This window comes from Thamnophis sirtalis, unplaced genomic scaffold, assembly GCF_051295495.1.
Source record: "Thamnophis sirtalis isolate CommonGarterSnake01/CBP01778 unplaced genomic scaffold, rThaSir2_p1.2 scaffold_6, whole genome shotgun sequence".
NCBI classification, from domain to species: Eukaryota; Metazoa; Chordata; class Lepidosauria; order Squamata; family Natricidae; genus Thamnophis; species Thamnophis sirtalis.
In genome coordinates this window covers 4,356,702-4,370,394 of record NW_028261386.1, presented here as the reverse complement: position 1 = coordinate 4,370,394, position 13,693 = coordinate 4,356,702, and the positions used below count along the sequence as shown (strand labels likewise).

Genomic DNA, 13,693 nt, shown 5'->3' with positions numbered 1-13,693 from the left:
GGAGAAATTTTCTGAACAATCAACCCATGGAACAGAAGTTGCCTTCGGAAGTTGTGGGAGCTTCATCACTGGAGACTTTCAAGGAGAGACTGGACTGCCATCTGTCAGAAATGGCATAGGGTCTCCTGCTTGGGAAGGGGGGTGGGCTAGATGACCCTCAAGGTGCCTTCCAACCCTGTTAACCTGTTCACTTGCCTACAGCTTCGGGGTTGTGCCACCAGATGCTGAAACATGCCTAAGTCAATGGGGAAGCCCAATTCACTTAACAACCGTGTTACTAACTCAACAGCTGTAGCAATTCACTTAACAACATTGGCAAGAAAGGTCGTACAGTGGACCAAAGTTCACTTAACAACCAGCTCGCTGAGCGACAGAAATTATGGTCTCAATTGTGATTGCAAGTTGGTTCAAGGTGTCAGGGTTCCAAATAGCACCCAAAGGTAAATCAGAGTCCAAGGCAAAGTATTGCTCAAAGTTCCAATTTATTAAGAGAGCCATGTTGGCACATCTGGGAAACCCCAAATTTGAAAGCTGAGGGGTTCCTTCCCCCTCAGTTGAAAGTTCAAGATCTTGCCCCCACACCCACAAGTCCATCACATGGTCCAATTTCCCACTGCCATGCTGGCAATTTCCACCCATCCAATTCCAGTCAGGTGCAGAGACAAAGGATGACCTTGGTTTTCTAGAAAGGAATTTTGCTGTGGCTACATCGTATCTCACTCCTTACAATCCCCCCTCCCATTTTCCCACAATAGAACATGCATAGTAGAATAATAGAAAGTGTGACAGGCCGAAGATCTGAAGGAAAAGATGGCTGCAGGCCTGACACAAGGGATGGGCCCCATCTCATTTGGTCCTGCCCTCCGCCCCAAAGTTGGAAAGGTATTTTGTGGCCTTTGCCCACCCATTGCCCAGTTGCCGCCATCGCTATCTTCTTTACCTCTCCTCTTCCTTTTGTCCTGCTACCAAATGCCTGGTCCCCGAGTTCTGGAGCCACAGTTCATCCTGAAGATCCACCAGGCTTCTTAGCAAAGCCTTCAACGCTTTGTAACCTGTGGAGAAAAACAGAGAGTGCCTTAAGAAGACCCTGCAAGGAATGCCATGCTTTTGACAGGGGAGACGAGGATGTTGAGAACCTGACAGGTTGGGCATGGCGGGAAGGGAAAGAGTTCTCTACCTGTGAAAGTCTGTAGAGATTCTCAGTCTTCCAGGACACGGTGGTCCAAAATCCCTTTGGGATAAACACCCTTTGAGTAGGGTGGGAGTAAGGATGGATTTCCAGAGGAAAGATTGCAGACTACAGGAATCAGAAGCACCACTCAGGTGAGCCTGAGGACACAGATAAACCTCCAGGTGTCCTCAAATGACCCTCTGAAAGGATGCAAATGACCAGCTGTCTGCAAGGAATATTAAATCCTTCTATTCCCCACCATCCTGTCAGAGTTGGAGAAGTCTAGTTGCCTCCTGAAAAAGCACTTTTGGGTCTGAATTTTACTTGATAGTGATCCAGGTATCTTCCCTGCCAGGTAAGTATTAAATATATTCTCCTCTTTGAATGAAACAATCAATTTAACCATTTCTGCTTTATCTTTTTAGAATAACAGAGTTGGAAGGGACCGTGGAGGTCTTCTAGTCCAACCCACTGCTTAGGCAGGAAACTCTATACCAATCTTCCCTGCTGTGGAAATGATATATATTTCTGCTTGAACTTAATAATCTTTATACACTACCACCATCATTTACATTAACAAAATTCACTGTATTCTTTCAGATTCTTTAACCTTAAAGTGAGAAATGGCTTTTCCCCCCATCCATTTTAAAACACTAAACTTTTCTTTAAAAACACTTCTAAAATCAAAACTTTCTAATACATCTTTTTTTAAAAACTTCTCAGCATGCATACCTTAAAGTTCACTATTAAATTAGATCACTCCCTCCAAGTTACCCTCATAGAATATTTTTTTTCTTCTTGTTAAACATCCTTTTTAAAACTCTAAACATTTCTTTAACTTTCTCTTAACGCAGATAAGAAAACGTATTTTTCCTTTATGTATAATGCTTAAGTGATTCCCAAAGTTTGTAAAATATTATTCAAAGTATCTTTGAGTAGGTCAGATTCTTGCAGAGAATGTTAGCATGCAATTAACTTATAGTCACTTGAACTGCCTTGTTTCCTGATTTCTTGCACCTGACCCGGCTCAATAACGATCCATAAGTCAGGACTTATGGGATGCGGTGGCTTAGTGGCTAAGATGCTGAACTTTCTGATCAGCAATTTGGCGGTTCGAATCCCTAGTGCTGCGTAATGGAGTGAGCTCCCCGTTACTTGTCCCAGCTTCTGCCAACCGAGCAGTTTGAAAGCATGTAAAAATGCAAGTAGAAAAATAGGGACCACCTTTGGTGGGAAGGTAACAGTGTTCCGTGTGCCTTTGGCATTGAGTCATGCGGCCACATGACCACGGAGACGTCTTCGGACAGCGCTGGCTCTTCGGCTTTGAAACGGAGATGAGCATCGCCCCCTAGAGTCGGGAACGACTAGCACGTATGTGAGAGGGGAACCTTTATCCTTACACTGCAATTAGGGGAAATGGGCAGACTTGTCTCTTTATATTTAAATCTAGAAGTCTTCCGCAAGCCATGTTTCTGGATTAGCGTTAAGGAAACAGTCCAGAACGCATTTCCCATTTATCCTGTGCTTGCCTGCCTCCCTCTCGCCAGCTTTAGCAAGTGAAAAAGAGCCAGACTGTTCATTCCAAACAGTGGTTTTAACCAGCAACAAGAAGGCCACAAAAGAAGGCATCATATCATCGTGCCGTAGGAATGGCAGGCAAGCTTTCCAGAGGAACAAAGCCGAGATAAAGTGGGAGAATTATTTGTTTCCCCATCAAGCACATTACATGTTTATTCCTGAATGGTGAAGGCACTGGAGATGTATTAAAAGGGGGAGGATGGGGGCATCCCTGCCACTGACAACTGGCACATGTAGGGAGACGGCAACATATGTATTACTTCTGCCCTGGATGCCAGTTTCTGAAAGGGCTGAGAGAGAGGGACTGAGTTGCCGTATTACACCTGCTATCATTCTCTGTTCATTGTGGGCTATGGGCCTACAGACTGAGATGTTGGGGAAATTGTCCTCTTAGTAGACGAGCAACAAAGATGATTAAGGGACTGGAGGCTAAAACATATAAAGAACGTCTATGGAGTTTCTCAGTCATCCAGGACATGGTTGTCCCGAAGGTGCTTCTCTCAACTGGACTTTCTTTGAAGGCAGCCAATGCATGGAGCTACTCACACGGCCTGGTGGCCAATAGGTTGGGACCCCTGATTCATACAAATAAAGCAGAGGAATGGATGGATGAATAGAATCAGCTTTGCAAGTGAAACCTAAAGGTGCTTTTCAGGAGTGGGTACGTGCTGGCGTTACTACTGGCTTGGGGCGCAATTTTTTTTGCGTGTGTGCGCTTGCTTCACTCACACGCATGCCAGGCGCATGCTCTGCGTGCATGCACATTTCCACCTAAAACGGTCTGCCCATGCGCACATTAGAAAAGGGGAAAAATACATTTTTTTCAATGAAGATTGTTCTGCGCATGCGCAGAACAGAAAATCAAGATGGTGCAGCAGAGGATAGAACTGATTCGGGTGCGTGTCTGGCTGAGTTACTACTACCTACTCGGCGGAACCGGTCTGAACTGGTAGGAATCCACCTCTGGTGCTTTTTTCCAAGAGGCAACAGAACTTTCTTGGTTTTTCTTTGAAGACATTTTGTTTCTCATCTAAGAAACTTCTCCAGCTGTGACTGGGGTCCTTCCATTCCCCACCATCCACTCAGAGCTGAAGATGCTCCTTGGATGAGAAAGGGCGTTAGTACTTACCTGATACGCCTCTTCTCATAGTGGGGGGAGGAGTATCCAGATTGGGTTGACCTTGTCCTCTCATTGATTGGATTGAGTCAGATAAGCTCTTTGGGACACGCCCCTAGCCACCAGGTATTCCTCGCTCCTTGCTTCTTTCCGATGCCGCTGTGACCAGGGAATGTCTCTTTGGCTCCTTCCCGGTCGTCTGGCCACGTGGAGGCAGCGCGGGCACTCCGCGGCGTTTGGGAAGCCGCGGTTCGTCGCTCGACCCCTGAGGGGAGCGACGGAGCGCTCCAACGCCTGTAGAGCCTCCGCGGCAGGGCTTGCCTCCAGGAGGCTTGTGCCCTCTCCTCCTGCTTGCCCGGCAAAGGTCCTCACCGAGTGACTCCGGTCTCACTCAGTGGCCAGGGCAGCATGCCGCCCCAGGGGGCTTGTGGCAGTCCAGTCCTTGCAGGAGGAGGCTGTGTGCGGTACAGGGAGGCAAAATTTGCCAGGTCCAAATATTTTCCTTTTAATTCCTTGCGATTTGCTGGAGATCCAGAATGGTGCACCTTCCGGTGAGTGGATTGAGTCGATAACTGGGGAATACCTGGTGGCCAGGGGCGTGTCCCAAAGAGCTTATCTGACTCAGTCCAATCAATGAGAGGACAAGGTCAACCCAGTCTGGATACTCCTCCCCCCTCACTATGGAGAAATGAAACATCTTCAAAGAAAAACCAAGAAAGTCCAGTTGCCTCTTGGGGGGGGGGGGGAAGCACCTTTGGGCTGCTGTAATAGCAGCTAGGATTGTATTTGCATAACATTGGAAGAGTGAAAAGATCCCTGCAGAGGAAAATGTGGTTAGGAAAATATTAGACTGTGCATAATGAACAGATTGACACTGGCTATCAAAGAGAAAGTTAAAAAAAACAACGAGTATTATACAATTTTGGGAATCTTTTTACCGGTGGTTAGAGAATAGGCATAAGAATTAATAGTAAAAGAAGTTATCTAAAGTATAGAAAAGGCATTAATAGTCAATATAACTAATAGATTTAAATAAATTATAATGGGATCGCTAGAATATTAGATACTTAAGGTATTGAAAATTAAGCTTAAAATGAGATTAAATTACGAATAAGATTGTATATATGAATGTTGGCACAAAATATGTATACCCAGAAGAAACGCTGGTTAGTGAGAAATGGATTGTTTATATAAAAATAAAATTAAAAAACGTAACCAAAAAAAAGTGTTGTGTATGCGCCCGAACAGGTAGTAACAAAATTGGTAATCCACAACTGGTCCCAGCCTACTGGCCATCAGGCCGTGTGAGTAGCTCCATGCAGTGGCCGCGTGATGTGGCCCTCAATGAAATCGAGTTTGACACCCCTGGACTAGAAGACCTGCATGGTCCCTTCCCACTCTTATTATTCTATTTTGCGTTAACGTCACGGGGGAATTGCATACTAAGAATAGCTGGTTTTTAACCTAGCAGCCTCCCCCCTCCCCGCCTTTTCAAAGTATTTCTCTTGCGCTATAGGACAATATAACCCTTGCGCCACAGTTATTTAAGGGTAAGTGTGGGTGTCAAGAGGAAGCCTAACCCAAAGGAGCAGAAGAATTAATGGAAGAGGGACGAAGGCAGCCGAGATCCATCAATTCAGAATACAGCCTCGATGCCACACCGACTGCCAACGGCAAACCAAACCAGCCTTCTCTCTGTTATCTCTGCCCGTTGACAGGAGGACGTTTTTATTCAATTTTCAAAAAGCCCATCTAAGCCGGATGAGTTCTATCTATCGGGGCGAGTCCCGCTGTTTAATTTTACGGCTGGGCCTTTTTTATTCCCAGGTTTCCATCTCTTGCATTTTCAAGGTTTTGTTTATCCCGTTGCCTCTTTTATTAAAGGCCCCGAGGACCGCATTTTAGCTTTTAGTCTTTTCGCTGGTGAGATCTCAAGCCGGCCAACAATACAAGGAAGGAAGGAAGGGAGAGAGGGTGGGAGGGAGAGAGAGAGAGCTGTAGAAAAAGAAAGGCAAAAGGAAGAAAGGGAGGGGGGAAGGAAGGAAGGAAGGAAGGAAGGGAGGGAGGGAGAGATCAAGCTGTAGAAAAAGAAAGGCAAAAGGAAGAAAGGGAGGGGGAAGAAGGAAGGAAGGAAGGAAGGAAGGAAGGAAGGAAGGAAGGAAGGAAGGAAGGAAGGAAGGAAGGAAGGGAGAGAGGGTGGGAGGGGGAGAGAGAGCTGTAGAAAAAGAAAGGCAAAAGGAAGAAAGGGAGGGGGAAGGAAGGAAGGAAGGAAGGAAGGAAGGGAGGGAGGGAGGGAGAGAGATCAAGCTGTAGAAAAAGAAAGGCAAAAGGAAGAAAGGGAGGGGGGAGGAAGGAAGGAAGGAAAGAAAGAAAGAAAATTGGAAAAGACTAAGAGGAGAAAAGAAACTATAAATGAAAGGAGATAACCAGAAGCTGAGAGGGGAAAAATAGCAGGAGAACCAACAAGACTTAATATGTCTTTGATAGGTAAAAAGCCAGCTGTTGTTTTCCACTAGAACTATGATGGCAAACCTATGGCATCTGTGCCACAGGTGGCACGCAGACCCCTCCCTGTGGGCATGCGCACCATCACCAGCTGCTCCGGCACATGTGCAGTGCCGAAAAGGTTCGCCATCACTGCCCTAGAACATAAAATAATAGAGTTGAAAGAGACCTTGGAGGTCTTCTAGTCCAACCCCCTGCTCAAGCAGGAGAACCTATACTGTTTCAGACAAATGGCTGTCCAGTCTCTTTTTGAAAACCTCCCATGATGGACCATCCACAACTTCTGAAGCTAGTAGCCCTTTGCAGAATTGTGCCTAACACACTGCTAGATATGCAGGGGGGGAAAGTACATCATTGGCGACTTTTAAGACTGGAGGACCTCAACTCTCAGAATTGCTAGCTGGAGAATCCTGGGAGTTGAAGCAACGGGTCGTAAAAGGTTCCCAAGGCTGGAGACCCCTGAGTTAGAACGGGGTTAACAAAAGCAGAATTCCTGCCTGATAGCAACCCCTGGCTTTCATTTGCATGAAACAAAAATTCACAGTTCTTAAGGTGCCTTCAAAACAATCCGGGCTTCAGTGGGGAATTCTGCAGAATGCTACCTTCACTCATAGGGAGGTTACATTTTGGGAAATTTATTGTGATTGGAGATACTGGAATTGGATCACAGCAAACCAAGTGTCAGGTCTGCAGCCATATCTCTCTTGGCCTGCCACACTTTCTATTATTCTACTATGCCTTTTTCTATTGTGGGAAAATGGGAGGAGGGATTGGACGGAGTTAGATGCTATGTAGCCAAAACAAAATTCCTTTCTAGAAAACCAAGGTCATCCTTTGTCTCTGCACCTGACCGGAACTGGATGGGTGGAACTGCCAGCATGGCAGTGGGAGATTGGACCATGTGATGGACTTGTGGGTGTGTGGGCAAGATCTTGAACTTTCAACTGGGTGGGAAAAACCCAGGAAGCTCAGATTCGAGTTTTCCCAGGTGTGCCAACATGGCTTTTAATAAATTGGAACTTTGAGCAATACTTTGCCTTGGACTCTGATTTACTTTTGGATGCTATTTGGAACCCTGACACCAAGGAGTGGAGTTTCCACTTAACCACAAAGCTCAACAAGTTAACTTGTGCTTTCCTTTATTTTAAGAATAAGCCTCAGAGGAACAGCCTGCTGCGACAGAGCAGAAGTCGTGTTTTAGGCAGGGAATGATAAAAAAAAACATCAAGTGAAGTCTTGTGCACCTTACGTTTCTGGTAAAACACAGATACTGTTCCTTCCTGATGGGATCAAACTTTGGATGCTTGGTAACTGGTTCATATTTATGTCCCGGGGTCACATAATCCCACTTTTGCTACCTTTTGACAAGCAAAGGCAATGGGGGAGCCAGATCCACTTAACAATCATGTTACTAACTTAACAACTGAAGTAAAAAAAAGGAGGTAAAATGTGGCAAAATTCACTTAACAACTGTCTCACTCAGCAACAGAAATTTTGGGCTCCAATGTGGTCGTAATTCGAGGACTACCTGTACCTACAAAGGGGGGGGGGGCATTTCATGGTGTTTCAACTCCAGCAGGGAGAGTGGGTGATGTATCTGAGAGGATTTTAATGTTTGTAAATCTCCTCCCCACACCCATCCTGTAAATACTAGCAGGCTCATAGTTAGTAAATCGTAAGGATCAGCTGTACCTGCCGTGTTTCCCCCAAAATAAGATCCAACTGGAAACTAAGCCCCAGCATGATTTTTCAGGATGGTCATAATATAGGTCTGTTCTGTCCCCCCTTCTCGGCTCTTGGCAAGCAGACAAATTTAAAAGGAAGTCTTTTTATCAATTCTCGGCTCCGACTGGCTGTGAGCCCAAAAATAACATAAATACAGTCTCTAACGAGACAATAGAATACTAAACAAAAACTCTTACAAGTAATGCACTTCTCCAAGTGTAGCCTTGAATCAGGGTTACAGGAAACACAAAGCACTTATCCAAGTGTATCTTACATAACCACGACTGATGATTAAGCAATGTTGTCCGAACCAAGGAACGCACGAAGGAACGTTGACTCCAGCAACTAGGGCATGGCACCATCCGTTCTTTTATCACCCAAAGACTCACTAACGAGCCCCAGCTGCATCGTTAATCTTGCATTCCGAAAAGACTCACAGAAGACTGCTGCTGAGTCACAACATAGGTCCTACCCCCAAAATAAGCCCCAGTTAAGATCATCAACAGAGAGAGGAGGCGTTTAGTACTGTATTCCCCCCCAAAAATAAGACCTAACCGAAAAGTAAGCCATTTTGGGGACAAAATGAATATAAGACCCAGCCTTGTTTTGGGGGAAAACACGATAACTAAGTAGAGTACTTGGATAGGGGGCAAAAAATATCTTGCTTTTAGACTACAATTGAGGAAATATCACAAAGGTGGACAAAGCTCCTTTCAGATCTTCCCTTCGGAACAAGTTACTGAGGGCCAAAACACCTCCCCTTCCTTGCTAACTGATTTGAACATTTGAACAGGAGCAAAAAGGGAGCAGAAATTTCTGTTGGTAATTGAGACAGGTGAATTTTACTCCCATTTCAGGACCTTTTTTGCCACCGCTGTTAAGCGAATCACTGCGGTGGTTGGTTGTTTAAGTGAATCTGGCTTCCTCACTGATTTTTGCTTGTCAGAAGGTCGCAAAAGGAGATGACATCTCTCTCTCTCTCTCTCTCTCTCTCTCTCTCTCTCTCTCTCTCTCTCTCTCTCACACACACACACACACACACACACACACACACACACACACAGGGCACTGCAACCGTGACAAATACGAGTCAGTTGCCAAGTGTCTGGATTTGGATCACCCAACAGTTCTAAGGGCGAAAAACAGCCGTGAGTCGGCTTTTTTCAGCGCCACTGTAACTTTGGTCACTAAATGAACCGTTGTAAAGTGAGGACTACCTGTATTCTTTCAAAGGGAGACTTCTTCTTCAACCAACTGCTCCAGAACCAAGTTTAAAAGACAGGTCAAACACAATGCTTGATACGCTGGCCCAAGAACAATGCTCCTCGTTCAAACCCCAAGCCAGCCCACTCCCCACATTACCCGCCTCTCTCTCTGTCTCTCTCTCTCTCTCCCCCCCCCCAGTCATCCCTGACAATTAATCCCCCAAGAAACACGTTTGATTAAATCTTTTCAAGCAAATCCTTTGCTTTGCTTTTGTTAGTTCACTTCTTGTCAACATCTATTAAAATATGCCTTTAATTCTCCCACAATCTTAAAAAACACTGATTCCACTGTCTTCAACTTTAATCAACTGTATGGCCGGCATTTTTCATTTCATAATAATGCGCTGCTTGGAATTCAAGAGGCGAGCTCCACATCAATCATTCTGCGAGAATTTTTCCACTGCAATAAATATGCAAATGAGCAAAAGCCAGTCAGTCGTATTTCAGGCCCGACTTGCTAGTGTTTTAAAAAAAGACACAAATTTATTAATTGCCGTTGGCCAGTGGAATCCTATTACTTTGGGCATTGATTACAAAGCTGTGTGAGTGATTATCGTGCAACTCACGGACCATCCAGGCATGAGGAAAAATTATTAAAGCAAAGGAGAGATTATCAACTCGGAATAACAATAAGCTGTAACATTTTAAGGCCCCTAACTTCGGCGGCCGAGAAAATTATGCCACTGCTTTAAAGCGTCGCCATTCCCAAAGCTTTCTGCACCTTTTTTCCCCTTTCCCATGGCCCATCATCTTTCGGCTTTATGTCAGAAGAAGAAAAAAAGTCCCAAGCACTTTCCTCTATCTTTGTATTGGCCACCACAAGGGAACTAACTGTACACTGAAAAAAGAAAAGGATCAAAAAGTGGCTAGAGGTAATAACAGGTGTTAAAATAGAATGGAAACCTGAAGTTTTTTTTTATTAGGAATAATGACTGCAAAATATATTAAAAAAAAGAAATTCAGTATTTAATATTGCACATAATTACGGCGGCGAGGATTGCCTTTGCCCAGAAATGGAAAAACAAATTAATCCCAAGCGAAGATGAAATAATAAGAAAGGTTATGGACTGTGCTGAAATGGACAAATTAACAAAAGAAATCCAGGGAAAAGAAGAATCAGAATTCTACCAGATATGGGATAAATGGTATAGGGGGGATGGAGGAAAGAAACAAGGATCAAGGAAGGAAGACAACAAAGCCCAAAAATAGTAGTTAAGGAGAATTAACACACATATATGTATCCAAGTGGTTTAAATTTACTAGAGGTAATCAACCATTATAGCAGACAGATGAGTAAGATAAGAGGGTTAAGAATGGTGAAATGCAAATGACATATAACAGAAGGGGAAACAATATAAGGTGAGCGATATCGATTGGCAATTGCCATTAGAAAGAACAGGAAGCTCCTGTTCGTATTGTATTGTGTAAATGTGATGTACGCCTAAGTTTTGTGTGTGTGTGTATTTTACATGTTTGTAAATAAAATTTAAAAAATTAAAAAAAAGAGAAGAAAAATACTTGTGTTTTCTTGAAGGAGGAAAATTGGTGTTCAAGAGATGTATATTTCCTGCTTCAAAATAAAAGTAGTCCTCGATTTACGACCCGAATTTTGCTGTTAAGTGAGATGTTAAGGGAGTTTTCTCCATTTTGCCACCTTTCTTGCCACTGTTAAGGGAATTATCACAGTTGTTATTTTAGCAATTGGGTTCTTAAGTGAATCTGTCTTCCCCACTGACTTGGCTTAGTCAGATGGTTGTGAAAGGGGGACCACATGACCCCGGGATACTGAAACGGTCGTAAGTGTGAGTCAGTTGCCAAGCATCTGAATTTTGATCATAGGACCATGGGGGTGCTGCTCTCGTAACTGTGAAAAAACGGTCCCAAGTCACCTTTTTCAATGCCATGGTAACTTTGAACAGTCACTAAATGAAGTCGTTGTAAGTCAAGGACTACCCGTAAAGGTTTCCATGACAGTAACAAGCGTTTTGGAAAGCTATTTTCTTCTCCCAAAAACTGTTTCCAATTTCTAGGCGCCTGTACTGACTCCCTCCTCCGTCCAGTAACGAAAGCCGAGACAAGCTTAACTAGAATGTACTTTAATTAGCAAGACCAAAATCTCTGTGGCTGAAAGCCAAGCAAACAAACAGATAAGGACCTTGGCAGCAAGTCCGACAAACCTTGGCAGCAATCCAGCCTGCCAAGCTAGTTACAACAGTTCTCTTTAGTCAATGCGTTGACTTCTGCAAGAGGGCCCTGTGCATAAGCAGTCTTTTTTATAGTCTGGAGAGGAGCCTAATGACCATCAGCTGGGCGCAATCACCTCCTGTAATTGCATAATTGTTCCTGACGCCTACTAGCTCTTCGATGGCGTGCATCCAGGAACAACTCACTGCTGGCTTCTGGATCACTCTCCCTTGTCTCCTCCCCACTGGTCCAAGGCTCAGGCACCACCTGGTGGCCAACCAGTCTCTCTGCACCCTGCTCAGAGTCGGAACCCTGTCCAGGGTCCTCCACATCCTCCAGAGCCGACTCAGAGGGCCCTTCCCTGTCGGAGTCTGGTGGCAGCTCCAACGGCACCTGCTGGGCCACAGCAGGCGCCCATGTAAAATACAAAGAGCCAGACATGCTCAACAATAGCAAGACCAGAATTTTTCTCTTAGATGCTTTATATAGTTTGAAGTTTCTCTCTTCAACAATATGGCTGGATAGAATTAAATATGGTCATTTTTGGCAGTACGTGATCCCGGGTGGAGTTCTCCTTGCTCAGGGAGTTTTCCTCCCTTCTACCCACATTTGTTAAAACAAAAATAAAGTACATACCCTAATTGCAACAGATTGCCTGGATTAATGATAAAAAGTCCAGAGGAAGGAAATAAACAAGTAATCTTTCTTAAAGGGGCGGTGCTCATCTCCATTTCTAAGCCGAAGAGCCAACGCTGTCCGAAGACGTCTCTGTGGTCATGAGGCCGGCATGACTCAACGCCCAAGGCGCATGGAACACTGTTACCTTCCCACCAGTGGTGGGATTCAGCCAGTTCGCACCTATTCGGGAGAACCGGTTGTTAACTTTCTAAACAGTTCAGAGAACCGGTTGTTGGAAGAAATCTCCTTTTGTTTTTTATCACATTACAGGGCTAATCCTGTAAGGAAGGCAGGAAGGAAACATTCTGGTGTTGTTTCTAGCCTAATCTTAATTGCCCTGATTACAGAAACTGCCTCTCCGGTCAACCCTCGTTACATTATAACAGCTAAGGCGAAGCGCCCATCGATGTGAGTGATGCTGAGTTGGCTACGCCCACACAGTCACATGACCACCGAGCCACGCCTACCCAGATGGTCTTTAGGGCAGAGAACCGGTTGTTAAATTATTTGAATCCCACCACTGCTTCCCACCAAATATGGTTCCTATTTTTCTACTTGCATTTTTACATGCTTTCAAACGGCTAGGTTGGCAGAAGCTAGGATAAGTAAGGGGAGCTCACTCCATTACGCGGTGTTGGGGATTCAAACCGCTGACCTTTCTGATCGACAAGCTCAGCATCTTAGTCACTGAGCCACCGTGTGCCCCCTACGTAAAATGTGTAGACACAGTGAAATTTGAAACCAAACCATGCATTAAATCGAACCTTGACACCATAGCTACTAGGTTTACATTCTTTGTCCATTGTGTTGTATCACAGTGTTACAATAAACTACAAATAAACCCACTTTTCCCCTTTCCTCACTAATCAATACATCCCTAGGGATTTCTCTACTGTGGTGACCATGTGCTGATTCTTTATGAACGTTTTATCACCAGATTTAAAGTGAGACCACATGTGGCCACATTAATACATCAATAACCTTTTCTCCATCTCATGTTAACATTGGGATTCACAATCTTAGTCCAGGTGGAGAAGAGTAGGGTAAGACTCGAAATACAAATTTCGAAGTAATGAAGCCAGTTCAGTCTAGAGGTGAAAGCCCTTGGTTAGAATCCAGGACACTGTGAGTTCTAGTCCCGCCTTAGCTATGAAAGCCCGCTGGGTGACTTTGGGCCAATCACCAGGAGACTGTGAGTTCTAGTCCCACCTTAGCTATGAAAGCCCGCTGGGTGGCTTTGGGTCAATCACCAGGAGACTGTGAGTTCTAGTTCCACCTTAGCTATGAAAGCCCGTTGGGTGACTTTGGGCCAATCACCAGGAGACTGTGAGTTCTAGTCCCACCTTAGCTATGAAAGCCCGCTGGGTGGCTTTGGGCCAATCACCAGGAGACTGTGAGTTCTAGTCCCACCTTAGCTATGAAAGCCCGTTGGGTGACTTTGGGCCAATCACCAGGAGACTGTGAGTTCTA

General features: G+C 44.8%; 1 protein-coding gene across 1 annotated transcript in view; it reads right to left on the bottom strand.

Annotated features, from left to right (window-relative positions):
* AATF (apoptosis antagonizing transcription factor) overlaps nt 1-13,693 on the bottom strand; it is a 120,643-nt gene that overhangs the window by 56,241 nt on the left and 50,709 nt on the right. Inside the window, exon 5 of the mRNA XM_087717125.1 lies at nt 941-1,052. Coding sequence (XP_087573251.1) covers nt 941-1,052 — 112 coding nt within the window. The remainder of the gene's footprint in view (nt 1-940; nt 1,053-13,693) is intronic.